At 40.0% G+C, this 23,545-nt stretch overlaps 1 protein-coding gene across 1 annotated transcript in view; it reads left to right on the top strand.

The window, feature by feature from the left end:
* The window catches only part of LOC139449348 (gem-associated protein 5-like), a 193,904-nt gene that overhangs the window by 52,196 nt on the left and 118,163 nt on the right, over positions 1–23,545 (top strand). The window contains exons 16-17 of the mRNA XM_071230671.1: positions 8,425–8,628; positions 15,312–15,458. Of these exons, the coding sequence (XP_071086772.1) occupies positions 8,425–8,628; positions 15,312–15,458 (351 nt within the window). The remainder of the gene's footprint in view (positions 1–8,424; positions 8,629–15,311; positions 15,459–23,545) is intronic.

Consider the following 23,545-nt stretch of genomic DNA (forward strand, 5'->3'; position numbering starts at 1 on the left):
TGGATGAATTCATAGTTATACATAAATAAAAATACCAATCATTATGATCCGGCTGATGGAACTCAACTCGTCCTTGAGAACACCCGATAATGAGAGCCTTTTGATGACATAATCTTAATGAATAAGAGTTCATTGTGTAGGCTTATGCATCTTACTTTTTCTCGAAAATAAAAGCAAATGATATATAACTTAACATACATAAAACATAAGTCAACCCACCTGTGTGTGTAAGATGTGATTGGATACCTGACAGAACAATCATCCAATGAAATTACAGAAGAGAAGATATACTATCAATGCTATTTAATTCTATATTTACACCAGCTCTCACTTGTAGAGTAGACTGTTTGACTAAATTAGTGAGGCGTCTTTCTGACCAACATTATTGACATTAACAAAGTATGTGAATTAGAGTTACCTCCCCTTAGTGAGTACTCAAGTCATCAATAACGACCTTGAGTTCGATACACATGTTTGACGCTTCAATAGGCTTGTCTGTCTCAACAATTTTTTGTAAAATACGGGCTATATTGTATCTTTCATAATCATTTAAATGTGACTGACATTGAATATCATGGGATTGTTGTAAAAAGAATCGAAATCGTATCTTGTCAGGAAGTGAAAGTTGACAGTGTTTGCTAATATAAATCTGGGCTTGTCATTGTTGCCTCATGTTGACCAATCACCACGAAGGTCCAAAAGAGAAAGTTTTTGCTTACTTTAGCGAAAGAACTGTAAAACTTGTTTATTTTAGTCACTTCACATTTTGTAACAATACTCAATGTTTCAACTCTAAGACCATTACAGATGAGTTTTAATTTATGTTTAATATGATTCACGAAAATGATGTTTGAAACAGTGGACATGGTTGTCAGCTGAAATGAATCTGGGTATTTCTTTTTTTACACAAAGCGTTTACACTGTACAAATACAGTACTATCATATCTCAATGCAAATGTCCCCAGTTGATTGACAGTCAAAACGAGGGATATGTGGTCTTGGACATATGATTCACAGATTGGCTGAAAGAGGGAATTCCATGATGTAATGAATATGATCACCACGGCAAACACTGATCAACAGTGCAGTGATCAGCTCGTGTAATTCTTGGCTCAGGCCATCGAAACTTGGGAGGTTGTTTTGTTCTCAATTCTAAGATGTTTCAGTAAAATATCAAAGGCAACGACTCTACTTTATCCTGCCATAAAGTACACTTTTTGAATTATGTCACGACACTGTTCAAATTGCCTCCATGATCTAATGCATCCTTGGAACCATCGTTCTTTCATTACTGTCAAGCAAGATGGCACACCCACATCAACTTTCTGTGAAATAGTTTCTTTAACTTGTTGAATAATTGAATGTTATAACCTGGGAACAAAAATTGAAAGATGATGTCAACCATCTCTCATTCCATGGGGTTTTCCCCAATATAATCAAACCACTGTGTCCGTCCCACAGCCACTAGTTGTCGGAGGCGGGCCTTGGTGCCGTAGGAATTATGTCTGTCTCTGGACACAGGCATGAGCAATCCATGAAGAGTTTGATAGCCGCGTGTACACCTGTTGTTCAGTGTAGGCCATTTAGCTACACAACACGCAAGTGTCCTCATGCTTTAACTAAAATAGTTCAGGGCAAATCTATACTTTATTACACTATACTCATGGGGGGTATTAATTCCATGCCACCCGTGAAGATTCCGGGTTAGATTAGGTCTTCAGCAACCCATACTTGCCGTAAAAGGTGACTATGCATGTGGTAAGAGGCGACTAACGGGATCGGGTGGTCAATCTCGCTGACTTGGTTGATGCATGTCATCGATCCCAATAGTGTGGATCGATGCTCATGATGTCAATCACTGGATTATTTTACAGACCTCCGTCATATAGCTGGAATATTGCTGTGTGCGGCATTAAACAACAAACCAACTAAAATCTACAACAACAATTAATTCCATGCTTTGCTGGTCTTAAATCTTATCCTGGATAGCTTCATTGAAAATGAGGGTAGTGCTCGTTTCCGGAGCAGAACTCCAAAACCACTGACTATTTCTGGATGAAACTTGCTTTACAGATCTCCCTAGTGGTCAACTGTTGCCTTTTGTTGATTTGTTATGTGTGTTATTTTTAAATCTTTTGTTGTTTTCATAACAACAAGTTGGACTTATTGAAACGAGGGAAGTGCTCATTTCCAGAACAGAACTCCAAAACCATTGAATATTTCAAACAATGGAGCTTACTTTACAGATGTCTAGTGTTAAACTGGTGCCTTTTGATATTTTGGGATATTGAAAAATATTGAACAGCAATTCTTTGTCAATGAACAGAAGGTATCCAATGGCAATGAAGTAAAAGTTGGGTAAACTCCATTCCCGAAATGCACCGAGCGGTGGGGTTTGTCATCTCCTGATGACTTTTTTTCAAATGGAGAAATTGAGCAATTACGATGACTTGTTGATCCAGTTGAGAGGCCTGATTATTGAGCACTATTTAGCACACAGGAAGACTGTAGAGGAACTGATTTCTCGTACTGTTGAATGTGTTACTTACAGCAGCTCGAGTTAATGTATTTTGATTGGACATCTGGTCTCATGGACTAGCTACACACTAATGATAACATCTCATGATTTGTTCTCTTAAATGATGTTTGTTTGTTAGTTTGTTGTTTTACGTTGCACAAGCATGTCAAAAGCATTGGTCACACAATAAGCAAATTTGACAGTCAATCAGAATGACTGCCCTTTAGATTTGTGTTTGTTTGTTTTGTAATGCTGCGCTCAGCAATATTCCAGCTAAAAGACTGCGGTCTGTAAATAATCAAGTCTGGACCAGACAATCTAATGATTGAAATCATGGGCATCAATCTATGCAATTGGGATACGATGACATGCATCAACCAAGTCAGTGAGTCTGACCATCTGATCCTGTTAGTCGCCTTTAATGACAGGCATTGTTTGGAATAATATATGATGTTAACTAAGAGCTAGGTTGCATCTGAATTACTATCTGCTATATGATCCAGCTAATAGATCCATCTGTAGAGAGAGTTGTATTTCATTTATCGTGTTGCAGAATGTTATGATACCAGACTGCAATGTGATTACTCCTTGTATAGTTATACAAATACTGTAAATCTCATTATGCATATACATGTATCATTGATGTAGACTGTGACTTGAAAACAGAAATATCTGGCATGATTATGCCAATTAGATGGCATTTATATAGACTTTAGAGAATAAATAATAACATTATAATGATCGTAATGATGATGTGTTAGCTTTCTCAGTAATGTAATCATAACATTTGCAGGATGTTTGTTTTCATCGAAAATACGAACAGAGGCATTTTGCACTATGTGTATTTATTTGGAATATTATTTGATTTCTGTGACTGTAGGTGCATAGCCATGGGGGCTTTACACTGACTGTTTTGCACCATTTTGATACAATAGATGCTCCCTTGAGTATTCGTTTTACTGCGAGCGAGTGACCTGCGATGGTCAGAGAGTTTGAGAAGTGGGGAAATTGTTGACAGAGATCTACTCTTCATGTACAGAAAACATCAATATGAGATAACATTAAGATTTATGGGCATTTCATAAGCTGTTGTCAGCCAATTTCTTACATTTATTGTTAAGTTGAATTATATAGCCTCTTGCCATAGTCTGTCTTATTTTGGTTGTAGAGGTTCTCGCTAAGACAGGAAAATCTTCATACATATAGCACATTTTATGTCATTAAAACAGTGTTATTGAGATTATTAATTGTGTTAGAAACTAGATACTGCCCGTATGGTCAGAGTTGATGCTTAATTTTCATATTTTTGTGTAAACATAACATTTTCAAAGTTGCACGTAGAAAGGGTCTCAGCAGTCATTGTATTAGTGTAAGGTATCATGTTTAATTACATGTTTTGTCATCACAGTCATCAAGCATATATTGTATCATTCTGTAAATTTCAGAACCCTGGAAAAGTAAATTCCATTATCCCTACCAGGCATAATCACTTTTTATGGCAAGCATGGGTTGCTGAAGACCTAATATAACCCAGATCTTGACGGGTGTCTAAATGTCAAAGAGCTTCACTTGACCAACTGTTCAACTCGACTCTTGTCATAATTATATCAGATTTCAGTTTGGATGAGGTTCTCATGTCAGCATTCATCAGACATTGTGACGAAATTCACTTGTGTCCTTAGTTAATGGTCGAGTTTGAATAAAGAAATGAAAGAATGATTGTCATTTGAAACTATCAAGTTACATAAGTGTCGTAATGTGAAGAGTTATGGTTGGTTTCATGGACAAATAAGAAGGATATAAGTACAATTTTGATGGAAGGGATTACAAGGATTCATAAATAATCATGACAGCCCACATATGTGTTACTATAGCAACCGGTGTCAAATCATTTGTTCATATTCCTAAGAGAAATCTGAGTAGCTGGAAGTTTTCATTGAATTTTGTTTATGAATGATACTGGTTATACAAGTTCTGATATTTTAGCTTTTGTCACAATTCTCCTGACAGTTGTGACAAGTGGCCATTCAGTTCTTATCAGTTCCTGACTACATCAGTCCCAAAGTGGATGGTGATGGTTGTCAGGGAAGTGTATTACATTCAAGCTTACCACAACTGGATGATTTTTGTCCCCTGCCGCGCGAAAGCGCAAAGCAGGGGATATAGTATTTACGACTGTCCGTCCGTACGTCCCACCTGTTTGTTGCCGCGATATCTCATGAACTAAACACTGGATTGTCTTCATATTTGGAACTATGGTGTATATACAGACTCAGCAGACACCAGTCGGTTTTGGTGACCTTGACCCCATTTTCAAGGTCACAGCAGGCGAATCTGCTTTTGGAGTTGGAAAACGGTGTTGCCGCAATATCTCAAGAACTAAACACTGGATTGTCTTCATGTTTGGTACTATGGTGTATATACAGGCGGGGGACATTTCGTCACTTTGTGACAAATACTTGTATTTCTAGTTTTGATGATCCATGTCAGCCTGTGTTTATAACTTGATACTCCACTGGGTGAGCTGTTGTCATTCCTACTTTACCCGTGAAGATTCCGGGGAAGAACAGGTCTTCAGCAACCCATGCTTGCCATAAAAGTAGACTATGCTTGTCGTATAAGGCGACTAAAGGGATTGGGTGGTCAGACTTGCTGACTTGGTTGATGCATGTCATCAATCCCAATTCCTTTAATAGTCCTTGAAAAGGTTTTTAATTTCACAGAAAAGACATGCACCTCCATGTCATCACAAGGGGTTGTAACAGATACCGTATATGACCGTAGATGAGCTGATGTCGTAGATAAGCCGAGGTATTAACTTGGTCCTTGAAATCTGTATCAAAATGTTATGTGTGGTACATATGCCGCATGGACCCCCAAGCTAAAACTACGTCTCGTCATGATCTGTCATTAGAAATAGAATATCAACTAATCCGTATTGAATTACACAAGTTAATCCTGTCGTTACACCATCGGTAATAAAGAGTGTTTGTAATCTACGTAATCTATTTTATTGATTTAATCAAAATTTCATTGAATATTATTTACATTAATTGTACCATGCGAAAAAAGTATCCGACAATACACAAAAGTGCTACCACATGATCCTATTTATGGCTATCATTATTTCTAACCTGCAATTAAAGTAACACGATATCAGAATATATAATGCATAGTAAAATAGTAGTTTAAGATACTATTTATTCCGATCATTGCATCAAAATTCTTTTCGATTATATTATTGGGTATATTTTAACATAATCACCTGCAGATTGGGAGAAAACGTGATTACAGCTGATTGCTATTTCTGGCTTAGATTACGAGACAATACACACAGTAATCTTTTTAAAACAATGCCTAGCAGAACAAGAAATACAATCGAAATGATAAATCATCATGTCTAGTGATGATTAATAGCAAATTTCACATTTTCAGTGACAAAGTTTTTTATAGCGTTGTTCATTGACCTGAAGCAATACAAAGTAGGTTTTTTTTACCAACAGAAAAAAAGTTTGATGAATGTGTAACCGCCTTTCAACAGAATCGTTTTTCTGGTTCTCAAAATTTGGCTTATCTACGGTCATATTCGGTATATCCAAATTATAACTGATATGTGTGCAAGAGGGTTATAATTCATATATGTAAAGAGATCATCACAAATGCAAAGGGGTTATAACTGATATGTGTGCAAGAGGGTTATAATTCATATACAAAGGTTAGGACATATGCAGAGGTGTGTGTGTGTGTGTGTGTGTGTGTGTGTGTGTGTGTGTGTGTGTGTGTGTGTGTGTGTGTGTGTGTGTCTGTCTGTCTGTCTGTCTGTCTGTCTGTCTGTCTGTCTGTCTGTCTGTCTGTCTGTCTGTCTGTCTGTCTGTCTGTCTGTCTGTCTGTCTGTCTGTCTGTCTGTCTGTGTCTGTGTGTGTGTGTCTGTCTTTCTGTCTGTCTGTCTGTCTGTCTGTGTGTGTGTGTGTCTGTCTGTCTGTCTGTCTGTGTGTGTGTGTGTGTCTGTGTGTGTGTGTGTCTGTGTCTGTGTGTCTGTGTCTGTGTGTGTGTGTGTGTGTGAGAGAGAGAGAGAGAGAAGGCATATAATGCATGGGGATATAGTCATCAGCTGGTCTGTCCATCCTTATTTTGTTTAAGGAAATTGACTTGAAAATTGTGAAAAAATATTCATCCAAACTTGGTACATGTATTAACCGGGGTCTGAATTTGTGCCTTTTGCTATTGAGGTGACCAGCGGGATTTGTCATCTTCTGATGACTATTGTTTCGACTGTTTCGAAAACTGTTAAATAAAAAATATTGTAAAAATGGTGTCCTCACCATTTGACATGAGAACTAATATTTGTGTGATATCTTCTTAAAAAGCTCATGAACATTTTTCTCATACAAAAACTCTGTTATTCAAAGCTACAGCTTAATCCCTCATAAATTAATGTTGAAGTTATCCTTGTTTAATATTGTTAAAACATTAATATCACCAAGAAAAGTATATTTGTTAATTTACATTGTAGCTCATACTATTCTCTGAGGAGGCATGAAATTGTTCCATTGCTGCTGTGTTTTAAACCAATGTAGTGCTCTACCATGCATTGACTTAAAAATCAAGTCAAGCAGCCCACTATTAGAGAAACTTGAGTTACAAACTATTCAGTCTGTGATGTAAACTGAAGGGAATCGAAAAGGGAACAGCTGTTCAGAGCCGCAGGTGGTACGCTGGTTACTAGGTTGGTTTCAATGAAGGCCCAAGATTGTTTGTCAGTGTAGTGAGGACTTCTGATTGTGTTTCTTATTTATCAGAATTAGGTCCCCAGTACGAGGTGACTACAGTGGGATTGGGTGGTCTGACTCAGTGACTGATTGTGTCATCACATCCCGACGGCTTGTATTGCTTCACATACTATTGAGCACTGGTTGTACAAGGTAATGTGTTATGGCTGGAATATTGTTGACAGCATTGTTAACAACACTCATTCGCTCTTTCTTGTTTACAAGACTACCCGTGAAGATCCAGGTAAGAATAGGTCTTCAGCAACCCATTCTTGCCGAAAGAAGCAACTATGCTTGTCGTAAGAGGAGACTAAGTACATCTGGTGGTCAGGCTCGTTGACTTGGTTGATGCATGTCATCGTATCCCAATTGCGTAGATCAATGCTCATGATATCAATCACTGGATTGTCTGGTCCAGACTCGATTATTTGCAGACAGCTGTCATGTAGATAATATATTGCTAAGTGCCGTGTTAAACAACTAACAAATCATTAACAAACCATTCAATGGAATATATATATATATATATGTGTAGTCAGAAGCAAAGGGTCTTGTTTGTCTTTTGTCCTTTTCATCAGGAGCAGTGGCACAGAATGAATATGAAAGTTCGAAGTGTTATTATTTTTAAGATATTTCAGTCGGTTTTATATAGTCATTGAGAATTCATGTTGTGAAAGAAGTCTGCCAGGATCTGTGGAAAACCTGCCTCTGTAGCCAAGATCTTTTGACTCCTTTGATGAATGTACTAGATAGGTATGCTTTTCAACTCATCGCCCCAGCTTATCATGAAGCACAGTAGACCTTTGAAAGTTTATCCCATGAGTCAGAGAACAGACGAACTGAAATTCCCTTTCAAATCCAAGATAGACATGTCCGATGTCTGACTTTCTCTCGGAACCCTACGGCCTTCCAGTTATCTCTAATTAAATTCCTTCAACAACTTTCATGATAAATCCCCTTGAAATGGCAACCCCTTTTCCTTTAAATTTGTAAGAATTAACATAATCTGCGATTCATTAAAGGACCACAGCATCATCCGGAGCCATTAGGGGACTTGAACATCCCTTACAGCATCATTACAGGGATCAGGCAAGTCGTAACTCACTTATTTGAGGATTTGCGCTCATGTCTTTCTAGGGCTTTCAAGGCAGGAAAACTTGTCCGATCTTATACAAGAGGGATTAACTACAAATCTGACGTGGGAGGACACACCGACATCGCAACGTTGTGTTGAGGATGCAGAGAATCGGGAAACTGCGGCAAACATCCTTGGGACTCATTACCTGTCAAGCAAGAGCAAAGGAGATTATAGCAGTGTTAGAGACACCAGCAGCAAAAGGGGTAAGTTCTTTCATTGATATCTCATGAAACCTCGTGCTAGGCTCCTGAACATGATATCAGGAAGATCAGATTGGAATAATCTGGGTAAATTTTCTGGTTTCCTAATGACTATAATGCCCATGATTTTATCATTTGCAAACTTGAGAAAGTGGTTTTGTGTAAATTACTTGAAGGATAAGCAAGGTTTGTTTTTTGGAGTGAGGTTTATTCTGAAAGCAAACTGTAACTTGCCATCGGTAAGTTTGTCCTCTGACCATGACAGACATGTTGCTTGCTGTCATGTGTTTTGTGTGAAGATTTGATTGATTTGTATGAAGGGACAGGGATAACTCGGGAAGTTCACCTCCTCTCAGATTGGCTGACTTAGTGTATACCCAGATAGTGGCAACTGATGCTCAGATGTGCAAGACTGGTTAACATGCAAGATCGTATTTGCCTATTTCTTTCTTTGGTCTATATGTGGTTTGGAATGATGATGAAGATGTATTTAGTCTAGAAGTGTAGCCCAGAGGTATTTGATAATTGATACATCACATGCTCCAATGGAGTCCTTTGAATGTGTGGCCCCAATTTGAAGATGCCTTGAAAACACCATAAGATTTAATAAAAGGCTTTGAATTTGGCAGCAAGCCTTGGAATGTTTGGTGTGGTGTTAACAGAACATCCTGGAGCAGTAGTTCCCCAGTGCCCAGCGAGTGATAGCATGTGTTCATCTGGTCGCTACAAACAGATGAATGAGGGCTATTCAGTTAAGTCCACATGGGTGTGTACTGTACACTGGGGGTGGGGGGGGGGGACCAGTATAGGACCTGCACACATGGGTGTGTACTGTACACTGGGGGTGGGGGGAACCAGTATAGGACCTGCACACATGGGTGTGTACTGTACACTGGGGACGGGGGAACCAGTATAGGACCTGCACACATGGGTGTGTACTGTACACTGGGGGTGGGGGGAACCAGTATAGGACCTGCACACATGGGTGTGTACTGTACACTGGTGATTGGGGGGAACCAGTATAGGACCTGCACACATGGGTGTGTACTGTACACTGGGGGTGGGGGGAACCAGTATAGGACCTGCACACATGGGTGTGTACTGTACACTGGGGGTGGGGGGGGAACCAGTATAGGACCTGCACACATGGATGTGTTCTGTACACTGGGGGTGGGGGGAACCAGTATAGGACCTGCACTCATGGATGTGTACTGTACACTGGGGGTGGGGGGAACCAGTATAGGACCTGCACTCATGGATGTGTTCTGTACACTGGGGGTGGGGGGAACCAGTATAGGACCTGCACACATGGATGTGTACTGTACACTGGGGGTGGGGGGACCAGTATAGGACCTGCACACATGGGTGTGTACTGTACACTGGGGGTGGGGGGAACCAGTATAGGACCTGCACACATGGGTGTGTACTGTACACTGGGGAAGGGGGAACCAGTATAGGACCTGCACTCATGGGTGTGTACTGTACACTGGGGGTGGGGGAGAACCAGTATCGGTCTCAAACATAATGGTCCTGTAAGTGACAACCTGTCTCTTTTACAAAATGACCAACCAATTACCAACGAATGAGTTAGCAGGTAAAAGATTTTCAAAGGTGATTTTTTGCACACAAAAAAAAAGGATAAACACATGTTTCATAACAATAACTAACCGCCAAAAAACTGCAAAAAATGTAATAGGGGGTTATGGTTTTTGGTTTCAAATTCACTCTAAAAACCCCCCAACGGTGTCAGGGTACAGAGCCAGTCACCCAGAACTGATGCAGTATTCACTGCTGTCACTGTGCATGGTACACTATTGAATTACAGCTACACCCTCGAGATGCTGAGCAGCTCTATTATGCTCTTTCGTGTTCCTGACAACTTGCGCAGGTGATTCTTGGGCTTCTCAAACCGTTTGAAAGAAAATAATTGATAGTCCCACTCTTGTAGAGCCTTTTCTTTCCAGGCTGCTGTTTGAGTTAAAGGTGAATGTAAGCAATACACCACAGTCTGCTTAGGCTTCTTTAACATGTATTGAAAGGAACTGAAATGGTTGGAAGGATTTGAGGGGATTGATTTATGATGCCATTTTAGGGTTAAGGGTTTGTTATGGAAAATGTTTTACATATTGATAGGGATCTGTTGACGTATTTGATCCGTGAAAAGTTGCACAGAATTTGAATTCTTGACAAATATTTTGGAGTCTGGCTGATAGATTTGGTGGTTGAAGCAGATGTTGAGACAGGGAGTGACGGGCACGTTTCTAGGTCATCTCAGAGGGGTGAAAAATTGGTTATTTCTTTGAGTTTGAATTTTACATATTTTCCACATGTGACAGTTTGGCCTTTTAATATATTTATCTTCAAAACCATACGGTTGATGGTTGAAAAAAAAAATAATCATTCAAAAATGTATTTTGGAGGTTAAGTTATTTTGAAATAAAGGTCTTATTGCAATAGGTAAAGTTTGTTGGTAAATTGTGAATTTGGACAGAAACACAAGTATTTGATAAGTATTATAACTAAGAGAGGCGAGAAAATACGTGAATGGAACTACCACTGACATATTATGTCATCAACTAGTAATCAACCCTAATACCAGGTACGCAAAACTCACCTTATACACAGCGATATAAGGTACATATCATAATACATGATGTTTAAGATTACAGAGAAATCCTGATATTTTTTTGGTATTTGTAAGGGTTGGTGAATAAAAATATTTTATGGATGAACGATGGCTGAATGTTGACAATTTCTACCATGATTACATCTTAGTTATAAACAGTGAAAGGTAGAAGAATTACCATAATATATATTTTGAATTTTCGAAAGAAAAAAATATTTTCAGACACAAAAGAGCCTATATATTGCTTAAATACAAATTCAAGGGGACTAACCAACTACAAATTTTCATCTTATAAATTAAAAACAGTATATGCTTACTAATTATCAATCTCTATGATGACAGTTAATATCAACAGTCAGACCTTTGAAGATCCAGGTTAGAATAGGTCTTCACCAACCCATGCTTGCCATCACGGGCGACTATGTCATAAGAGGAAACTAACAGGATCAGGTGGTCAGTCTCACTTACTTGGTTTGATGCATGTCATTGTATCCCAATTGTGTAGTACGATGCTCATGATGTAAATCACTAGATGGTCTGGTCCAGACTTGATACTTGATTATTTACAGACAGCAATCATATTTGTTGCTGTAATATTGCTGAATGCGACGCTAAACAACAACAAACAAATATTGACAGTAACCATGTGATCAAAACTTATTGATGATGTTTAACTTTAACTAATGTTATTAATATTCCTTGTCACCAAAATGGCTTGTGTTCACTATGTACCGTATGGACTATGGTTGTCATAGAATGGATACATGTATCATAATTATCATGCTATGAGTTGTTAAAAGCCATATTCCTTGTAGTTTGAGGATTATATGTCAACGTATTGTTTTGGCGATCGAAAAAGTAGAACCGCAGGAATCCTTAACAGTGACCCATCAAAGTGTTCCATGCGTATGAACTATATGACAATATACCAAAGTGCCAAACTTATTGTTATTACTTTACGTATGTATGGTAAAAACCTCATCTGAAATAACAGGAAATCGGAGTATATTAATCCTGGTAAAATATTAGTTTCAGATACTATTTCTGCCGATCATTGTATTAAGATTCTTTTAAGTTATTTTGTTAGGTATGTATTAACTAAATCACTGGTAGATCGGGAGAACATGTGAGTACAGCTGATTGATTTCTGACTTAGTTTACAAGACAAATACACATAGTGATCTTAATCCTCCATATAAAACAATATCTAGCTTAACTAGAGATGCAATCAAAATGGTAAATCATCGTATCAAGTGATGTTTTATTGCAACTTTCTCATTCTCATTGTCCAAGTTTGTTGTGATGATGTGATATAATTTCTGACTGCACAATACACGAAATAGCAATTATATGTGTACTGAAGTGGGTACTATACACAGGAAAATACGCCTCACCTGACTTTCATTCCATACGGGGGCACGGGTGGCCCAGTCATCTAAGGCGTCGCGATTCGCTGTGCAGAGTTGCGTCCCTTGGGCACGCCAGAAACCTATGATTGTGGGTCCGAATCCCGGTTCGCCCCGTTTATGTTTCTAGGATTGTCAGCACGAAACCGGTGCTCGTGGGTTTCACCGAAGTGGTAAACGCCTGAAACCTGCATCACTTCAGGCTTTCCTCCCACATTAAGCTGACATGGTGCGATATAACTGGAATACTGGTAAAAGCGGCGTTAAACCCAACTCACTCACTCACACCATATTAGGAACAGCACCAAGAAAATACATGATGTAATGTAATTGAAACTTTTCTGGAGGAATTAAAACACTATTTTGTATTAGTAATCTGTAGTGTAAACAAAGATGCTGACAAAATGGCAAATTATTGGTCGTGATGATGAGATTAAATGGTGCTATGTTCGTCAATGTAAACTTGGTGGCATTGTAAGAAAACTACTGCACATGCTGGCCCCTTACTGTATGTTGTTATGTGCCATCTTTTAAAAATTATGCGTGAATTGCGCATGCACAAAACGTGCTAGTTTCAGATGTTCAGTAGTAAAGGACCGTTTCTGAATGAAGGTGCATCAGGGTATCGTTTTAGCTTCGCTCCGTCTCTGCATGTCACAAACTTGTCACAGGGCACCCAGTCATATTATTTAGAAAGGAGTTATCGCCTGATTGTGTATTCAAATTGATCAACATTGTGTATACGCATGAACATGACTGGCATATTGATTTCGAGATTTACTGACACTGCAAGCCATACTATAGTTGTAAAGAACTGCAAATGCCTACTGTATGCTTTTCCATTTAATCTATATTAAATTTACTCGATTCTTTATTTCCTTTAATGACTTTTAATCAAGTATCAGGAAGACATATCTTAGATTTCTTTCTCTTTGCATATGGCAAGAGAATCAATAACTGTTTGAACAGACAGGACAGACTGGTTCACAAACATTTGGAACAGACATCCATCTACAAAACAGGTTTATTTGGTTGATATGATGTGCCAAAAGGTTGCAACTTGATATAGTTGAAAGCTGCACAAATGGAAGTGATTTCATTTTTGTCCTGCCATTATGACATATCTATTAGGGCAGGGACGAGTCCAAATTTACTACCCGGGTACCTACACCCCTATTACCCGACCCTACCCGGGTACCTGCTGTTGGTGTCAAGAGAAAGGTACAAAATGTCCGATTGGTAATAGTTTGACAGTAGCCCTTGCACAATGTTTTTAGATGCACGTATAAAACGATGTGGTCATGCATACTCTGAAGTTGACTGAAGTTTTACCTTTGTTAAAAAATTTATGTCAGAAGGAACGTGTTCATGGCCATGAAGAAATTTGAACATTAGAGATTTAAAATCGTCATGTAACCACGTAGTTATATTGTGATTTTTTGTCATTAAACAATATATCACGTAACTAACCACGGGTCCGGGTAGTCCTGTGGGTACCCGGGTCCTAATCAGTACCCACCTGACCCGGGTACCAGAGTTACTCGGCCCAGCCCTAAAATCTATCCCATCAAATCCTGCTAGAGTGTTGAAGTGTGATTTCATATTTGTGTAGCCATAACATTTTTACTCATTTGGAAATATTCATGTCATCTTATTTTCAAACCCCTTAGAAGACATGTCAGTTCCCTGAAATACTTCCATGTATGTTAACAGGGGCGGGGGTGGCCGTGTCATCTAAGCCATTGCAATTTGCTGTGCAGAGTTATGTGCCTTGGGAACACCAAAAACCTTTGTAACGAATCCTGGTTCGCACTGCTTCTGTTTCTAGGTTTGTCAGCACTATACCCGTGCTTGTTGGTTTCACCAAAGTGGAAACCGTCTGAGACCTGCATCACTTCAGGGTTTGCTCCCGCAATCAGCTGACACACTGTGATATGACTGGAATACTGTTCAAAGCAGTTTATGGCGGTCGGGTAGCCTAGTGGTTAAAGCGTTCGCTCATCATGCCAAAGACCCGGGTTTGATTCCCGACATGGGTACAATGTGTGAAGCCCATTTCTGGTGTCCCCCGCCGTGATATTACTGGAATATTGCTAGAAGCGGCGTAAAACCATATCCACTCACTCAAACCAGTTTAAACCCAACTCACTCACTCACTCACTCACGTCTGTGAAAACTATTTAGATTTAAAGATAGTTGGTACCAGGTTGATACTAAAGACACTTTTCCACAATGACAATAATATTTGTGAGGAAAATGAAGTCCTTATTATGATGACCCTATCGTTTACAAGCCTCTGAAGGACGTACAATGTTGTTCCATGTTATCAGTCAGCAAAGAATAGATTGATCTATCGAATATCGGTCTAACTAAACCCCTGACTAAACCCCTGTGGTCTCACCAGCAATTGTTTTGTGACAATACCTTTCTGTATGTTTTGTGCTTTCATATCAACAACTTAGTATTGATTTTACAGGAAATTGACATGTTCGTATCTTTGCTTTTATTGACGGCTGTATCCTATCAGTCACAGTGACACCAATTCGTGTTCTTGTCAAAATCTGTAATTACTTTGAGAGATGAGTACGTCATCTGAAGCTATGTTCTCCTGTAAGGCTGAAGAGAGTGGTCATGATTGAGTTGTGTTTCCTCAGATTCCAGTCTGCGGGAGTCCAGCATCACATCCAGAAAGCGGAGGACACGTGCTAAATCATTCTTTCCTGTTTCGGCTAAAGAAGAGAATCGTGGCAAATCGGCGACATTAGAAGACTTGTTGTTGTTGACCAGATTGAAGACTGCAGGTTAGTGACATATTTTTTCTTTCAGGTCAAGCTTGTCACACCTCAGATAGCAATGTGACAATCATTGTGTGTAGTTGTCAAATGTTGCCAGTTTAATCATATTTGCATCAATATTCAAATCTTTCAACTAACATAACTCACAGATGAAAGGAAAGCATGTTTACAGATGGCTGAAGATTGAGCATCAGGAACCCATGAGTGGGTGGATATGTTTGTGCAGTATCAGCAATATTTCAGCGTTTGTTGCAACCTTGGAATTGTTTCCAAATGTAACACCAGATATTAATATCTTACTGTATTGCTTTTAGTGTTGAAATAATGCCGCTACCTTGAACGCAGCACAACACCAGCTACTGCTGTTTTACTATGTTCCCAGTATTTCTTTTGTCAGTATATTTCCAGATCTAAACTTGCAGGAAAAACAATCAGTTGCAGTAAAAAACATCATTTAATTTGTTTTGTCCTTCATGTCCATTATGAGAAATTGAAATGGGATACGGACTGTAAATGTCAGTTGTGTGGTATTACACAGACTCCCGAAGGTTTATGCATGTTACCTCCTGTCCATTGAGAGATGTGGACTATGAGGTTACCAGCAGCTTGATTTGAAACATAAGCCTGAACTGGAGAACAATCTTGGCTGTAGGAGTGTGTGTACAGTTTCAGCTGTGTCACGACTGTCAGTGAATTAGCAGATACGTTTTAGGTATTTTGACATCATGAATAGTGTTCAGCTGCATCAGCTCAGCCATTGTGAAGCTTGTTATGACCTAAGTTAATAACAAGGAATATCGGTGTGATGCTTCCCTATATGAAACGAGTAATTAGTATGTGGTCAAATATGGACTGTAAAATGCATGTGAGATAGGTGTGACACTTGTAGGAGTGTGGGATATGAGTGATCTAAGAAGTTGCTCTGCAAAGTTGTGGCCCTTGGCTATGCAAGGATCTACTGGTGGGTGGAATTAGGAGATAAATGTACTGTGTTTTCAATGTAGAGCAAGCTTCCCTGTAGATATGACAGCGCTAATTTGAATTTGGAACCGTATGGGTAGCGAAAACACAGTATGTTTAGCGCCATTCTACCATGACTAAATAAAACACACTCTTTGTTGTCAGCAAATGTATTGAGTGAAGTGGCATGGGTTGACCTCGAGGTTTTGAGTGAGTTGTCAATCTGAGTTATGGAACCACCAACAACAGCATTTTAACAAAATATTCCGCTGTACGTGCTCAATTAGTTCGTTTACACTGTAATACTTCACTTGTACACATGACAGGCATTGAAAGCATACAAGCACAGCAACTTGGTGAGCTAACATGAGGTGGACAGTCCTAAAAACAACCAAGCAAGCCTTGCAAAGCTTTTGTTCTACACCGCAAGTCACCATCATAACGTCATATCACGCATTATGATGTGAAAGATATGACCTCACAGTTGTATATAGAGAAGCGCCAAATTCCAAGCTCACTGTTGTCCCCAAACCTTTATAAACATTCTCTTTGTACATATCTATCATGTTTTCTGCATGAAATGTATTGCCACACATCATGAATATTGTAGTAACTGCAACTTTGCATTTTATTACCTATAATTGTAGATATAATTATAAAATCTGCCTACCGACAATGACTGAATAAGTACTATTCTATGAATATTAGCTTCCTGTGGTGATACATCCATCAAATCGGCTTTTTCAATCAGAGAAGGTTTATTGTGATTTGACAACCTCTGATTGACCAATTAGAATCAAGTTATTTCCAAATTCCTGGAAGAATCTCGATGTAACACCAGTTAAGGTCACTCAGGTCTCTCAGTACTCTGCCCTTACTCTTGAGCTCTCCGTGGTCTCGTGGTAAAGTGTCTGCCCGGAGAGCGGAAGCTCAGGAGTACGATCCCCGGACACGTCATACCTTAAGACTTTGAAAGATGGTACTTGCTGTTACTCTGTTTGGCACACAGCATTAAGGGGCTAAAACAAGGACTAGTCGGCTCGGAGTCAGTAAACTGTGTCTGAGTGGGGTATTCATGTTAAAACTGCAGCATTGCTGCAGTTGAAAGATCAATTTTGTGGTTCGCTGACAGCCTGAAATGTTTATATACAACAAGATATATTTTTCCAGAATTTAATTGCCCAAAATTGAGGGTGCATATTACACACGAGTGCGTATTATACACAAATAAATAGGTCTTGTGTACATTAATCAATCGGTAGGGGTGCTAATTGGGATTGTTCACTAGCCTATAAATTAGCAATTATCGCCGTGGGTGCTTATTAGAGCGGGGCGCTTATTACGTCGAATATGGTAACACCCTTATGGTGTGGAATGTTGTTCTTCATATCAGCCTCTAGTTTGACTGGCACAAACAGGTGATAAAGTTTGATTACTGCTGACTGAAGTGTAAAACAACTTACAAAACAACATGTGTTAAATTGTAGCTACTGTTTTCTGCTGCCTTCTGCTAGAGTTCTGATTGTTCTGGGTCGGTGTCACACCTGTCTGTCACCTTCACGTGGCAAGGTTGAACATTCATGTACCTTGTTGTGCAGCGCTACATTATGACTGATCACATATCTATACAGTACAGCAACATGTATGTCTTGTTGCAGGTTCTAGTGGTAACCAGTTCCTCCCTGCAAACACTTATGGTATGGTGGCAAATCCTCTTTAGCTCACCTGACTGAAAGTCTGTCTTGTTGACATTATAAACTGTTGGGTACATTACTGTTGGCACTATATTTGTGATCTATTGTGGTGATGTATTTTTGCCCAACAGCTCCACTAGAACTGCCTTTTTGTTAGGGTAAGAATGATATATTTTTATCCCCCGCCCAACAAAGTTGGCGGGGGATATAGAAACGGGCTCTGTCCGTCCGTCCGTCACGTTTTGTTTCCGGAGCACAACTCATAAACCGTTCAGTATTTTTTTTCATGAAACTTTGCAGGTCTGTCAGGTACATGCTGAACTGGTGCCATTTGCTATTTAGAAATTTTAGGAAAAAAATTTTTTTTACGTTTCCATGGCAACAAGATGGACGTAGGTTCTGTGAGGGTAGGGTTCATTTCCGGATCATAACTCATAAACCGTTCAATATTTTTTCATGAAACTTTGCAGGTCTGTCAGGTACATGCTGAACTGGTGCCTTTTGCTATTTAGAAATTTTAATTTTTTTTATTTTTTACGTTTCCATGGCAACAAGATGGACTTAGGTTCTGTGAGGGTAGGGTTCGTTTCCGGAGCATAACTCATAAACCGTTTTCCATGACAAGTTCCACCTCGGTTAGAAAAGGTTAGGGTTTGTTTAGATTTAATTATGTTATAAATTCTGCAACAGGGGCGGGGGATATAACCATGTTAGTGGCAAACTCTTGTTTAATTCGGAAACTGTATGCTTGCTACAAGAAAAAAACGTGAAAATGTTGTTGCAAAAACGTGACAAATCAGGTCTTTAACCTTGAATTTTAGATTAAGATTTGTGTCAGTCAATGCTTAAGTGCCCCATGCTGCAACGAACATGAGTTCACTCTCAGTGGTAGTGTTTTAACTTTCTGGCTTACCTCCCCGAGTTGGCTGCCAAGCAGCTGAAGAATTGCTAAATCTGTTATAAAGTCGCTGACTGATAGCCAACAATCTGCCAACTCCTGACGTGTAACCACTCCAACTTCCTGGTTACACTGCAGCATGGGACATTGACCTCTGAACAACGTGCTTCCTGTCCCTTCCTGGTTACACTGCTGCATGGGACATTGACCTCTGAACAACCTGCTTCCTGTCCCTTCCTGGTTACACTGCTGCATGGGACATTGACCTCTGAACAACGTGCTTCCTGTCCCTTCCTGGTTACACTGCTGCATGGGACATTGACCTCTGAACAACGTGCTTCACATTCCTTCCTGGCTTTACCTGCAGCATGAGACATCGACCTCTGAACAACGTGCTTCACATTCCTTCCTGGCTTTACCTGCAGCATGGGACATTGACCTCTGAACAACGTGCTTCACATCCCTTCCTGGCTTTCCCTGCAGCATGAGACATCAACCTCTGAACAACGTGCTTCACATTCCTTCCTGGCTTTGCCTGCAGCTAAAGACATTGACCTCTGAACAACGTGCTTCACATTCCTTCCTGGCTTTGTTTGCGGCTAAAGACATTGACCTCTGAACAGCGTGATTCCCATCCCGTCCTGGCTTTGTCTGCGGCTAAAGACATTGACCTCTGAACAGGGTGTTTCCCATCCCTTCCTGGCTTTGTCTGCAGCTAAAGACATTGACCTCTGAACAGGGTGTTTCCCGTCCCTTCCTGGCTTTGTCTGCGGCTAAAGACATTTACCTCTGAACAGCGTGCTTCCCATCCCTTCCTGGCTTTGTCTGCAGCTAAAGACATCAACCTCTGAACAGGGTGTTTCCCATCCCTTCCTGGCTTTGTCTGCAGCATGAGACATTGACCTCTGGACAAGGTGCTTCCCATTCCTTCCTGACTTTGTCTGCAGCATGAGACATTGACCTCTGGACAAGGTGCTTCCCATTCCTTCCTGGCTTTGTCTGCAGCATGAGACATTGACCTCTGGACCAGGTGCTTCCCATTCCTTCCTGGCTTTGTCTGCAGCATGAGACATTGACCTCTGGACAAGGTGCTTCCCATTCCTTCCTGACTTTGTCTGCAGCATGAGACATTGACCTCTGGACAAGGTGCTTCCCATCCCTTCCTGGCTTTGTCTGCAGCATGAGACATTGACCTCTGGACAAGGTGCTTCCCATTCCTTCCTGGCTTTGTCTGCAGCATGAGACATTGACCTCTGGACAAGGTGCTTCCCATTCCTTCCTGGCTTTGTCTGCAGCATGAGACATTGACCTCTGGACAAGGTGCTTCACATCCCTTCAAATATGATTTATTCTAATTTTCTCCAGGGTAGTTGGGTAGCCTTATTTGCTTGTCACACTGAAGGCCTGGGTTCAATTCCCCACATGGGTACATTATTTGAAGCCCATTTCTGGTGTCACCCACTATGATAGTGCTCACTCACTCACTCACTCACTCACTCACTCACTCACGTAAGAGTGATTTTCTTATATGTCTAGTATGAGGTTACTCGTTAATACTTGTGCCTAGAGCAATAGATTCCCGAGTAACTAAACCACCTGTTTCAGTTGGATTATGTCATCTGGGTTGTTATAATACCAGAAAGCATTACACATTCTTAAGATTGTTGATACAATGTAGTTAGCAAAAGAATTAAACTAGTGGACATTCCTGGCATTCCCAATCCTTTGATAGGCTTGTCTGAAGTCATTGAAACCTGTTGAGGTGAAGGAGATTGCTCTGTTGAAGACTACCAGGCAACTCTCCAGGGAACACTTTGTATGATCTCAATTTGTGAATCACAACCCAATGTAATTGCTGTATCTGGCCATGAAGACTTAACTATCAAGGGAGGCATTGTGAGACCGAGGTATTCTGTACCACATCTGAGATGTATTGGGAGGATTGGTTTGTGAAACTGTACACAATCTGCTGGACTAGACGCTATATGATAGGTCCCCTCTGAGTGATGGTTGCTGGATGATTTGTTTATGGAAGACATGACGATGATTGTGGTTTCTCTGATAACTGCATCACTGATGTGAAGATCGTCCAGGGAGTTATGTTTAGGATAAACCTTGCGTTGTTAACTTGTCTGTGTGGAGGGATCAATGTTGGGATGTCAAAAACATGTCTTTTAAATGTGAGCGGCAGGTTCGCATGTTGAAACTAATATTGTTTTGTTCAGTTGCTCATCATATGAAGGAGGATATGATGGACATGGGTATCTCAGTAAAATAGTTGACATCAATGTAGAAGTGACAGTTCTTGTTGAAATGTGTTTGGTATGTGTGAATGAGAATGTTTATTCATTACTACCTTTATTTACTACCTATCTTTAAGATAGATGGCCATACGCATGTACGTGGGTTTCACCAAAGTGGTAAAAGTCTAAGACCTACATCACTTTTGGCTTTCCTCTCAAATAAACTTGATATGCCGTCATATAAATGAAATATTTATCAAAATGACGTAACCTCACCTACTCACTCACTCACTCGCTTGCTCGCTGTGACATTGATTAGTTTGGTAGCTCAATTGGTCAATGTTGGTCATCTGACATTAAAGGCGACAGTTCTGGGGTTGTGGGGGGCATGGGTGGCCCAGTCGTCTAAGGCGCCTCGATTCGCTGTGCAGAGTTGCATCCCTTGGGCACGCCAGAAACCTATGATTGTGGGTTCGAATCCCGGTTCGCCCCGATTATGTTTCTAGGTTTGTCAGCACCATACCTGTGCTCGTGGATTTCACCGAAGTGGTAAACGTCTGGGACCTGCATCACTTCGGGCTTTCCTCCCACATTAAGCTGACACGCCGCGATATGACTTGAAAACTGTTAAAAGCGGCGTTAAACCCAACTCACTCAATCACTCACTCACTCACTCTGGGGTTGTGTCAAAACTTCCCTTATTTACTTTGGGTTGTCTTCGTTCCTCTCCACTCTGCTCCGCCCAACTCCACTCCACCCTTCACTGCTCTCTTAATGCATTTCAGAAAAGTGGTCAACTTGTAAATAAAAATGACAAAACCCTTTCATAATGGTAAAAAATTATTGCTAATGCATAGTCCATTGTACAATTCTGACTATAAGCATGTTTCTGAATTATTATCAAATAGAGATATACCATTGGGCTGAACTCCCCCTTCTAAACTGACTGCCATAATGTGACTGACAGACTGTTAAAAGAGTTAACTGTACCTCACACATCTCTCCCAGACTGCCCTCTGTCAAGTTTTGCTAGCTGTGGGCATGTTATGCCAGACATGCCCAATTAGCACTCCTCCGTGCGTAGCATGCAAGGCAGGCAGCCCACCAGAAGGGAACAAGCAGCTACAGTTGTCATGCCAAACAGTTTGGTTTTTCAGTTTTCTTTCTCTTTATTTGTATACTTTTCCCCTGACCAACCATACTTTAAAGGGATCTCTTTACAAAAAACATGTTTTCAGACTTTTCAATGTTTATAATGAACAATGACGTATAACAGTGGCATGAATACCAGCAACTTGTCAGTTTCAAAAAAAAATTGATTTCTGTATTATTATTTTTTTTATTTTATTTTTTTCATAAATATATAAGCTCAGTTCAAGGTTGTGATAAAATTTATAGTCAGGGCTCAATTTAAGGAACATGATTTAACTTGCAGCAGGTGCATAATGACATGGAAAACTAGTTGGATCAAGTAAAACCAGGGTGCACCCTGGTCCTCTTGGTGCTAGACTAACATTTAGTGTCTGAAATCTTATATTACACAATATCCTTCTTGACTCGTAACATAAAAAAAAATTCCCTATGCTGATTTATAGAGCTAGCTTGAGCTGGCTAGACTTGCTTTTGTATGCATTTCTAGATTATTTTTTTTCATAAAATAAATATATTCCACGGTCATGGTGCAGGACTATCTTGGTGCCTGTAAACACAAATATTAGGTTGTGTTTTATTTCAGTAACAGGTTTAACAGGTGCATGTTTTATATATCTAAATTGAGTCCTGATATTTCTTCTTCATTGCAACTTTAAACTGACGGGATCAGGTGGTCAGGCTCGCTGACTTGGTTGATACATGTTGTCGTATAACTGGAATATTGCTGATTGCGGAGTTAAAGAAAAAAAAACCCACAGAAACCAAAAAATGTTCTACTCAGCCAATAGTTCTTGTTTATGCAACTAATAGCACAAAACCCGATGTGACGTTAAATATTAACTCACTCACTCATTTATTCATTGTAAATTTAACTTGAAATTTCAGTTTAGGTGTTGTTTAAACTTTCTATACAGCAATGCAAGGTGAGCTTCAGTAGCTAATGTGAGTGCAGTGTTATTACCGGTAGCCCTGTCTTGTCTGTTCACCTGGTTGCCTGGGATCTTCCACATCACCTGTCAGCCCTCGTTTACCTACTCATTACTTACAGTGGCACCTTGCTCTGCTGTGTGGCTACTGTGGGGTCACCGAGCGGTCAGCGCTGGCCACATCAAGGACACAACAGTGTTAGCTGTGTTGACATAACAT

The sequence above is a fragment of the Haliotis cracherodii genome, unplaced genomic scaffold (genome assembly GCF_022045235.1).
Source record: "Haliotis cracherodii isolate W230 unplaced genomic scaffold, xgHalCrac1.p SCAF_8, whole genome shotgun sequence".
Taxonomy (NCBI): Eukaryota; Metazoa; Mollusca; class Gastropoda; order Lepetellida; family Haliotidae; genus Haliotis; species Haliotis cracherodii.